At 40.6% G+C, this 11349-nt stretch overlaps 1 protein-coding gene across 2 annotated transcripts in view; it reads right to left on the bottom strand.

The window, feature by feature from the left end:
- The window catches only part of NMNAT1 (nicotinamide nucleotide adenylyltransferase 1), a 21089-nt gene that overhangs the window by 4140 nt on the left and 5600 nt on the right, over window positions 1-11349 (bottom strand). Inside the window, exons 2-4 of one of the 2 annotated variants that reach the window (XM_023532642.1) lie at window positions 10461-10536; window positions 1345-1513; window positions 46-229 (exon numbers count right to left, since the gene is read on the bottom strand). In XM_023532642.1, coding sequence (XP_023388410.1) covers window positions 46-229; window positions 1345-1513; window positions 10461-10472 — 365 coding nt within the window. In that variant the 5' untranslated portion in view covers window positions 10473-10536. The remainder of the gene's footprint in view (window positions 1-45; window positions 230-1344; window positions 1514-10460; window positions 10537-11349) is intronic. The other variant, XM_023532643.1, reaches the window with a different exon arrangement.

Consider the following 11349-nt stretch of genomic DNA (forward strand, 5'->3'; position numbering starts at 1 on the left):
GACCCATGTCCAGAGAACTGACAGAGCGGATTTCATTGTAAATACCTTAGCACCTTAGCAGTCTCTACCCAGTCCTTCTGAAGACTTTCCCATGTGTCGACTTCCACCCATTCTGAATTCTTGGTGGCAAGTTCTGCCATGATAACTCGGTGATGGGCAGAGATGAGTCCTTTCTTCTTGTACGCATCACCGACGGGAGAAATTATGCCTTTGATAACTCTATATTTCCCTGGATAAAGAGTTAGATTTGACATGAGACATAACAGATTAAATCTTATGCACAGGAAATATCGTCAATGTGATTTTATAATCAAAGATCCCCCTTCTAAACAGCGATTCAGATTCATTCATTCATTCATAACTGTGGTAAAACAGACAAACATTTACCATTCTAAGTGTACAGTTCTGTGGCACTAAGGACAGTCACAGTTGTGCAACCACCAGTATGCATCTCCAGAACTTCTTCACCTTCTCTAACTGAAACCGTCCCTATTAAATACAAACTCACCATTCCTCAATCTAAATCAATAGTTTAAATCGATTGATGTTGTTGCACTGCCTTGAAAAAGCCTTAATTTGTGTTGCCCACCTACTGTAAATAAGAGCCCATCTCTCCCAAAACCCTGGTACTTGACATGATTACGCTTAAAAATTTTTGTCCATGTGATGGGCAAAATATATCTAATTAAAAATTTTACTTCCCTGATTATTAGGATTATTAGTGAGTTTGAGCACCTATCTGTCTATCAGCATATAGCATGATCCTTTATGTAATAAGACAAAATAAATCCTAGGAATGTAGAGAAGGAAGAGTTTTCCTCAACCCTCTTAGGGACCCTGGCTGGGTCTGAAAATTAAATCGAGAGTCTGACAGGAGAAAAGCATGCACATTTGTTTAATGTAAGGTGTGCATGACATGGGAGCCTGCATAAGGAAATGAAGACCCCGAGAAGGTTAAGCCTGAGTGTTTTAATGCCAGGATTGATGACGAGTGGACAGCGGTGGGGAAATATGACAGCGCAAAGAGCGTGAGGTAAGTGTACGTAAATTCAGAGAAACAGTAAGACCCGTTAGTCTGGATTCTTCATGGCATCCCTTTGTCTTTGGAGATCAGGATGTGCCTTTCCTCCAGGTACAGGGAGGGCACTTCTCAATGGGAGGTTACTTCTCAATGGGAGGTATCTGACCTGCTTCAGGGCAGAAGGGTGACAGGAGGTCACAGTGACCTTCCTGATTCTGCCATCTTCTTAACTCCTTCAGCTTAAAATACCCGGTAGGCCAAAGTGCCATATTTGGAGACAGTGTTTTCTGAACCCTGTCACTGCTTTTGGTCACTGTTCCCACCTGTTCCGTTCATGTAGTCCTTGGCCAGCTCAAACAACCTGAGGTGCATGTTGGTGATAGGATTAAAGGAGCCACACGCAAGGAGAACCACGTCTGTCTTCTCTGAGCTTTCCATGCTAAGAATTTGAAGTTGCTGTTCTAAGCGGAAAACTGACACCTCCCTTGTTGTCTATAAAGGAAAAAGAAAATGAGTCAGTTATAGGTCTTTTGATGTCCTTCTGTGTTCTCATTCCAAATAGATAAATAAAAATATTTGGCTTCAATGACTATGTTAGAATTGCAAAAGTGGTCCTATTTCTCCATCCCTCCTTTTCAATGTGAATTTCCAGCTCCTACAATAAAGATGGGGCTCTGCTTCCCACTCTTGGTGACTTGCTTTGAAAGAATGAAAGAATGTGGCAGATGTGACTGACTGCCAGTTGTGAGCCTAAGCCTTCCTTCTGGACTTTTGCCCCTGCCATGAAAACAAGCCTGGGCCAGCCTGCTAGAGGGTGGCAGAACACCTGGGAGGGAGCTGGTGCTGCTGCTGCTGGTGGACAGCCAACCACCAGCTACGTGGCTGAGGCCACCTGAGACCAGCCAAACCACGACTTACTCAGACACAAGAACAGGCCCACGGGACATCGGCTGAGCCTGGTGGCTCAGATCAGCAAACCCACCAGCTGACCCTGGATTCACGAGCAAAAACAAATGTTTACTGTTGTATGCTGCTAAGTTTTGTGATTGCACTATTGTGGCTAAATAGTTAACTGATACGATGTTATCATCTATCAAATGTCACTCTCCAACAACCTGCCTTCAAAACAGTATTCTGCCTCTAAGTCAACATGATCATATTATCACTTTCTACCGAATAGTTTATAATTTACAAACCTTTTTATATAAATTAATCCATTTGACCTTTCCATAAACCCAAGGGAGTAAGACATCTGATCTAAAACTTTTATTAAAAATCTTTATTAAATTCATATATATAGATTTAGAAATCACGGGGTGACAAAAGGCCCATAATGAAATCTAAGTCATCAACCACATCCTGCTCACCAACCCCTCCATCTGCCTCCCTAAAAGCAGCCACTTTTAACTTTTTCAGCTATTTCTTTTGGCAGAGTCTACATATAATGTGTTTTTAATGCTATTTCTTAACTTGTCCAATATAAACAGTGCCTATTTACTTTGTTATGATCTATGAGGATTAGCTCTCATATACCCTCACTGTCCTCCTCCAAACATATATATATATGTTTATATATATAGAGAGAGAGACAGACAGACAGACAGACAGAGTGTTAATCTCTAGTCTATGTTGAAAATCAAAATCATCTCCCAGAATTCTGAAGGCATTGCTTCTACACTGCCGTGCTAACAGTGAGAAATCCAAAGTCACTTTGAACTCTGGATCCTTTGAATGTGACTTATTTCGTTTCTCCCTTGAAGCTTTTAAGATCCCTTTGTCCCCAGTGTTCTGAAATTTTACAGTGATGTCCTTTAGTGTGGCTCTATTTTCATCCATTGCGCTGACCCACTGAGCAGATCCTTTCAACCTCGAAAGTCATAACCTTCGGTTCTGAAAAATGCCCATTAATAATTTCACTCATGATTTTCTTCCATTTTTTTCTGTTCTCTTTGGAAACACCTATTATTAGAGCTGAGGCACCTGGACTGGTCTAATTTTCTTATCGTCTCTCCTGTTTTATACCTCATGCTCTAATTTCTAGATATCCTCAACTTCATCCTCCAGTCCATCTATTGAGCTTTTCATTTCTGCTATTACACCCTTAATTTCTAAAGCCTTTGACCTCTAAGTATTTCTTTTTTATGGTTTTCTGTTCTTGCTTCTCCAAGGCATCATCCTCTCTTCTCTCTCTACCAATGCTGATGTATTTTAAATTTCCTTCAAAAGGAGCTGATAGGCAGTTCTGAGTGGGTAGGCAGGGCTTTGCACAGTGGGCTTCTGTGTACCGTCACCTGGCTGTCAGCATCACAGGTCCTTGCCTTGGAGTGGTCGGATTTCACAGAGAGTATCATCCAGTCTCCTGCCTGTACAGCATGACAGTTAAGAAGCTGTGCTCTAAACCAGACTGCCTGGGTTCAAATCCCAGCTCTTATACTTAAAATGTGCTGGATGACCCTGAGCAACCTGACCCTAACCCAATCTTGCTTTTGTCCCAGTTCTTGTCTTAAAACAGAGAGAATAAGAGAGCCTACCTAATGACTGCTGTGAGGATTAAAGGAGACAATACATGTACATAAAGCTGCTTTGGGCAAGTAGTAAACGTACCGGGAATATAGCTATTATTAATGCTGCATATCATGTCGCTATATCAATTCTTTTTGATCTATAAAAACACCAATTTCAAACGGTTCAACTAAATACTATTAACTCTTATTAAATCTGTTTTTTTTTTCTTTTTTTCCTGGAGGCTTTTTCTCCTGGAACTCTAATCTGGACTGAAAATCTCTAATCCTTTGTGCAGCTGTCATTCTGAAATCTTTCCAATCTCTCTCCTTAGATCCCCTATTACTTAGGACCATGTCATTGATTTTCATGCTTTAGTTGCTAATTTTCCTGGAGCATGTCCTCAAGTAGCGTCATAATAAAGAATACATGGAAGATAAAATGCTTGATTATGTCTTTATTCTTCCTTCAATGATGAATAGCTTAATTGAGGATTCAAAACTGAAATTATTTTCTTTTAAAATCATATGTGCATTTCTTCATTGTTTTCTAATATCCAACACTGTTGTTAAAAGTCTGACGCCGTTGAGATTCTTGCTCCTTTTTATGCAACCTGCTTTTGCTTTATAAGAGTTCTAGCATGTTCTCTTTATCCCTAGTGCTCTGCAATGGCACACTAATGTGTTTTATGGGATCTTTTTCCTCCATTGTGCTGGGTACTCAGTGCACCTTTTCCATCTCAAACTCAAATCACTCAGTTCTGAATTATTTAATAAATACAAAGACACCCAAAGGTCCTTGAAGACAAACAGCAAAACCATGACCTAGTTATCACTCAGGTTCTTGGTGGTCACACTCATAGATGGCCACCAACCTCATGATACCAACAGAATCAAACCTGTATCACCAAAACTATTCAGATAGGAGTATCAAACCAATAATCGAATCGATATACACTTGGGAGCAACTGCTCATTGACTTTAGAGTAACCCTGCCAAATTTCACGAAGAGGAAGAATAAGAATCAACATGAAATCCCAAGATTCTTCACGAATTATATGAAAAATAATGTCTCTACCATTTGAACAAGGCTCAATGTTTGTATTCTGTAGTAAATCATGGACCCATTGTTTCCCTAGATATTTTGGGACAAAATCAAATATCAAGGACCTTTCAGCATGGACCCAAAGTCCCCGTGGACATTCTGGACAGGACCAAATGTCCTGCAAGGGGCAAAACAAGGCAGGAAGGCCAATTACAAAGTCCTGAGTGTCTCAGTTTAAGTACAGTCAGTGGGAATGGAAATAAGAAACAGTTATTCAGTAAATATTTGAGGCCTTCTCCAAACAAAGCACAGTGGTAGGGATCACAGGGACACTGTAACTGTTGACAGGGAATAAAGCAGAGAAGGTCAGTGATGCTCCACATGGCATTAAAAATTGAGTTCATTGGTAAGAATGATTTAAATGTCCTACTTTTCAATTATCACCCCAAGGACGATACCGGGTTCTCTTGGGGCTCATTCCCAGACTTCTCATCCCCACCCCTGCATTTCCCAAAGTACCTATGGTATTATGGCGTGGGGGTGAATGCAACATTCACAGTACCTTAGGCACACAGGAAACTCCGGGTATCTTGCCAGCTACTGAACATGGTCTCACGGACCATGATGGAGGCGTTGGGTTCAGCTGGAGCTCAGTCAGTTCCAGCCCCGACCACCTCAGGTTTCAGGTACCATTCCCCAAGGGTGATAGAGCTGGGAAGAACACTAGGGCTGACAGCAGGGGCTACTGGTTCCCAAGGGAGCTGCCTGCGGTACAGGGAAGGATGATGGAACAGAAGAGCTTGGAGCCCATCCCGGACCTTGGGGATGGGCTCAGGTTTCCAGGTCCTCCCCAGGGGAAGGGGCTGGGGGAAGCTGATCTCTCAGCTTAAAGACAGCTTTCTCCCTTGTCACATTCAAGACCTGTCTCAAATATCTAGCTCAGATCTATTAATTCACTGTGAACATAATCAACCTGAGCTCAAACTCAAACTGGACTTTTGACCTGCAAAGCCACAGAAGAATTAAGTTACAGTGAGCTCCTATCATAGCCCAGGGTGGCTTTAAAAACAAAAAACAAAAAACAAAAAAAACAAGGATTTGTTCCTCTCCATGGGAAGTGGGACACAGCAGGTGACAAATGCAGAAGTGGTTTAGAAGCTCTAACAGGACCTTCCGGATCCTCCTGGCCTTGCTCCGGGCACTCGAGAATCAGTTACCATGATTCATTTCTGTCTGGCCCACATAGCCTACCACCTGCACTGCTGGCTGCCGAGATCTCATCAGTTCAGGCTGTAAGTGTCCCTCCCCAGTCCACTGTGACAAAAAGTTCATTTCTTTCTGAAGCGGTCTTGAAGTTTAACCAAAATTTACTTTCAATTTTAAAATCACTGACCTTCTTAGGTTTTAAAAACATTAATGTGTAAACATTAATGAAACATTTCGTGAATATTAAGCCAGTTTTTAAAACACCAACTTTTTCAAAAGAATAGTAATTGTTTGATTTTTCTCATCACATTTAAGGATGCTATCTATCCTGGCTGACTTAAATAATGCGACTGACTTAACAACTTCTGGAACTTATACCTTTAAAATGACGCTATTCCTTTCAAAACAATAACTTTAAGCATGTAACTATATTCTAGTTCTAAAAATGTGCCATTGCTTTAAATAGTCTGGAGGTATACTTTGAAATTCCCTATTTCTTTGAGTACCTTCACTAAGAATTGTTTTTGGAAGGTAAATCTGATTTCTACAAATACCCTAAAGTCATTCAGGGCTAAATGCAATTAATAAATTATCAAAGTGACTAAGAGAATTTATAGTGAAGAAAGAGATAGAGCTATTGGTTAATAAGGAAGATGTTCTTATAGGCATGGAAACTATATACATGTCATCTCAAAAGAATTTCAAAAATGTTTTGAGCAGTAACAGCAGACTTCACTTGGTTGTTTAAGTTGTGGTAGGTCGTTTATGAGTTATACTCAGTGTGAACCACGTGGCTAGGGGCAGAGCTGTCACAGCACAGGGGGATGGTTAGGACTCTCAGACCTGGTTCAAATTCCAGCTCTACCACTTACTACTAGGTTTGTCCTTGGACAAGACACAACCTGAATCTTGGTTTCCTCACTTATAAAATGGGGAACCACAGTCCCTACCACATAGGATTTATGCATTTTAATTGAGAAAAATGCATATAAAATGTTTGACACACTTGTCTAATTATAAATATTAATAACTCATACGATTATTTGTGGATTGCCCTATTGCATTAATTTACAGTCATAATAATGGAACCAAGGTTCTAGATTCCTTACAGACCAGTACCAACAGTGCCTACTACACAGTAGGATCTCAATAAATGGCAGCTATTATTAACATTTTTCCTGATGTATTCTTAGACATAATTTTGTCCTAACGGAATGGATCGTAATTCATCTTTGCTATGTTTAAAACTTTATCTCTGAAAAAAAAACCAAAAACACTTTATCTGTGGTTTAATGTAACATTATCCTGAAATAGAACCTGAATTTGGTTTCATAAAGCCATTTTATCACTAAACAGTAATATATAATGTAACTGTGTCCCGTGCAGCCAAGTGACAGTGTTCTTGTTTGGGATCACCACTCTGGTTCTCCAGTTTTACGTTCTGCTAAGGTAAGTTCTTTCGCCAGCCAACCCTTCATCCGGCAGCTCGGCATGCCTGTGTCTCACCTGTGGAGGTGGTTCGGGTGCTTCCTGCGATTCCCACCACGTGTTTAACTGCAGCCTGCCCCATTGTGTGTGCCCCTATTATTGATGGCAGTCACCTGCTTCACCTCTCTGAAGTCAAAAATCTCAATACGGTGAGAATGGCTGGATTTGGGCAGATTGAATTTAACTTTTAATCAATCAAATTTATTTCTTCTAGTATAAGAATCCATTAAGTGGGAGACAATGAGGGCACCAATGTTTCAATTTATGTATCCCCTAGAGACCAGTCCCAATCGCCTTGCAGTAACTAAGGTCTGCAGAGCAGAGGGCAACAGGCACACTTGACCAGATTGTGACTTGATATGTTATTTCATAGTCTATGTTGGAAATTAGTCTTGGCAGAAAAAAGTCAGTCAGTTAATGACTTTCTCACAGGACAAATGAAGCAAATGCAACCTGATACATTCAAAATAAAAAAAAACTGCAGTGCTAAGAACAATGATATTCTAAAAAAAAAAAACCCTGAAAACTGAAAATCCACTTAAGTGAGGGAGCAGGAATGGAAACTGCGACTCTCATTCCAGCCTCATTCGAACTTGCCAGCTTCTATTACAACAGGTCCGTGTGCAGTAAAGCCTACTTCCTTACTCCAGAGGCGAGAACTTCCACAAAACACTTTTCACCAAAACATCAAATTAACATGAATCAGAAAAATGGTGAACTTCATTTGTCCACTAATTATGAATATTAGTAACTCTTAATATTACTTGTGGGCTGTTTTACAGCAGTAATTTGCAGTCATGGTAAAGGAACCAAGGTTTTTAAGAGAAATGAGTTGCCTGGAGCCAAATGAACCTAGTGCCAGAATTAGGATTAAAATTCAAGAGTCGCAGTGCCTGCTGGTATTACGGTTACAGTGTGGATTTCTTCTAATAAGTAATAAATTAATGTATGACCTAGTGTATTGATTTTTAGGCCCAGATCTTCTCAATACTGCAGTCGACCTCTCCTTACCAACCTGGTTGGTAGTATCATCTTTACTTTCTTCACAATTGGTAAGTGTGCAGTCTCTCTGTCAGGCGCTTATTAAGCATCTACTATTTGCTAGAGCAAAAATGGGTAAGACAGGACTTTCTGTTTTTAGGAACTCACAGACTGAAACTGAAGAGAAAGGTCACACTTAAAATTCGGGTGAAGGAAATTTTTAAAACTTCCTTCGTTACTCTCTTAGTTCTACAATTTGAATATGAAAGCAAATTAAGTCAAATATAAATATTTTCAGTTGGTGTCATAAAATATTTTACAGTCATAATCTAAAAATAGCAGATTGAATCACCCATTCAATAAAGTTACTGAGCAGGACATGATGTGGGTAGAAAAACGGGGACCTGACAACTTGAAGTCAAAAAGTGAGACAGAAGAGGCAGACTCTGAAATGTGGAGACTGTTAAAAGGTTAAAAACTAGTTATTGACTGCATTAGGCACTGTTCTAGAGTGTCCCACTGAATCCCAGCTCCACGAGAGGCAGCGTGTGCAGTGGTGAAGAGCACAGGCTTCAAGGTCAGAGGGTGGCCAGTCACTCCCTGCACACGACAGGAGCTACCCAGCCTGTCTGAGCTTCCCCTTCCTCATTTAGAAAATGCCCCACAGTTTTGCTTTTTACTATAAGGTTTAAATGAGATAATGAGTGAGTTATTCCAAAAATCACCACTTATGACCACCAGCATAGCCAATAATAAGAACACGACCTAGTGAAGGAAAACCTTAACCTAGCCACATTTTGAGCATTTCTGTCCCACAGCAGGGAAGCGACAAAACGCGTTCTCTGTAGGTTTGCATTCAAGAACGTACTTCTGAGATGACTGCACCTGGACGATGCTGTTCTGCTGTCCTTTCAGGTTTTACTGTGCTGCTGACTCGGATGGAACCAGTGCCACAAGCACTAAAGAGGATGTTTTCCGTATTCGGCATGGGGTCCTTGGGTGAAGGAGTCTGCACCATGGTGCTAACGGTTTTGGCAGCTGACTGTGTGCGTTTTTAAATAACGAATTTCTGAACGCTCATCTTAATCTGAAAGCTCGGCTGTATACAACACACCATCAGTCTTCGATATTTATTTTCCACTTACACTAAAAATAGAGATATGCAGAGACAGAATTCCTAGGCAGACACATGTCACAGTTAAAATATTTCACCAGGGAAAGTTAAAAAAATTCCATGAGATTTTTCTTTTTGTGGGTAGATTCCACCTGACTAAAAAAAAAAAATTTTTTTTTTTTTTAAAAGACGGTATTAATCAACAGTGGAACTGCTGGACTGGGTCTGGCACGTTAAGCAGCAAGCCTTCCATCTCTTGCTAAGTTGGTGCCTTTGTTTAAATCCTTGCAGCAAAAGCATTTTAAATATGATTCCAATGAAAAGACAAGTATTTCTCACAGGGCTTTTTTCTTTCCAAATAAAGGAAAAGACGACTCCTGAACTTTACTACTCGTCTGTGCTGCTGTCAGTGAGCAGCTTGGTTTCTACAGGTAAGCAGAAAACTTCCCAAGTAACCTATCTTTGTCAAAGGCTTAATTACCAGGCTTTCAAAGGAAGTACCTGCTCAGCTAGGACTGAGATATCACAAGGGGAAGCCCTGGTTCCTCTTAAAACAAGAACTCAGACGCTAAGGAGTAATAAAGCAAGAAGAGGGTTAGAATGGTATAGCAAAAGCCATCCTTCTCATGTTATGTCCACTCCATCTAATTAGATCCCATTCTTCATCCTACAGTGCTGTTCTCAGGCCGGGGGTTGATTTGGCTGGCTGGTGTGACCTGTCCCAGACCAGATGCTAAGCCAACAGTCTGAAGCTGGCACGTGAGCCCTGCTGGTCTGCTGCCTCAGGTATACTCTTCAGCAGGTTGAGCCTGTCCCGGCAGCACGGCCAACTGACTGCTGCCAGCAAGTCCATGACCATCTCCGACCTTGCTACTCCTAGATGAAATGGTCAGCTGAACATCAGAGCAATGACGACAGGAGGCACACCAAAACCAGTCATATGAAAGAATGCTGATTTAAGTATTAGTGAGCACTGACACTGAAAATAAAATAGTTCAACCAAAATCACAGGATTGACAACGCAACCAAATTTAACCCGAAGAAGGATGTCCTAGTAAATATTTTCACGACCAAAAATACATAAATATACACATACATACATACTTTCAAGATCATTACTTTGACTTTCTGAAACTCCTTTTTCCTTTCAATGAAGTTAGTAGTATCAGCTGCATGGTTGCTATAGAAATAAGTAAGGAAGAAGGAAAACATAAATCTCAGTAATGAACAAAGGATTAGTTTCAAAAGAACAGTGATTCAGACTGTCTATTTCAACAAGGTCAATTCATTGCTTCTTTAAAAATGCAGTGAGAAATTTTAGAGCGAAAATAATCATAATCTCCTCTGTAGGTTAGAACAATCTTCTGCATCATGACAGCTAATTTTTTGTTATCTAGAAAATAGCCAATGACCCACATATTTTGTCTTCTTTTTCTGTGTATTCACAGATTCTCCGGTATTTCAAGCAGGACCTAGTTACGGATGCTCTCAGTGTCTTTAGGAAAAGAACTGTGTCCACTGGCAGGAGGACCAGATTCAGTATAAACACCTCCCAACACATCTCTGAGGGGCACAGCCCTCCGTGGTGGAAATGACTGTGGCCGTCTGCTGCTCTGCTCAGATGGCACCTGCCGGAGGGGAACTTACTTAACCAACACACTAACCACCCACCGCGCCAGCATTTTCTAGCACCTTCTACATCCTAGACATGGTGCTAAAACTTAAGGATCAGAAACCTGAGTAACTCATACATTAACAATGAAATGCCCTGAAATAGTCCTATTATTAAAATTAACAGAAACTATTTTAAAATAACAGCATTTTTTACATTTCCTAGACCTCATTAACCAAATAGTAACACGTCAGATAAATGTCCACATCCTAAAATAGTATTTTTGTCAAAAGTTACTTTTTTTTTCTGTACTATCTCACTCCCCACCCACCCAAACCTGATCTACTCCAAGATCTCAGCTGACGACAACTGGATCCTGCC

The sequence above is a fragment of the Pteropus vampyrus genome, unplaced genomic scaffold (genome assembly GCF_000151845.1).
Source record: "Pteropus vampyrus isolate Shadow unplaced genomic scaffold, Pvam_2.0 Scaffold86, whole genome shotgun sequence".
Taxonomy (NCBI): domain Eukaryota; kingdom Metazoa; phylum Chordata; class Mammalia; order Chiroptera; family Pteropodidae; genus Pteropus; species Pteropus vampyrus.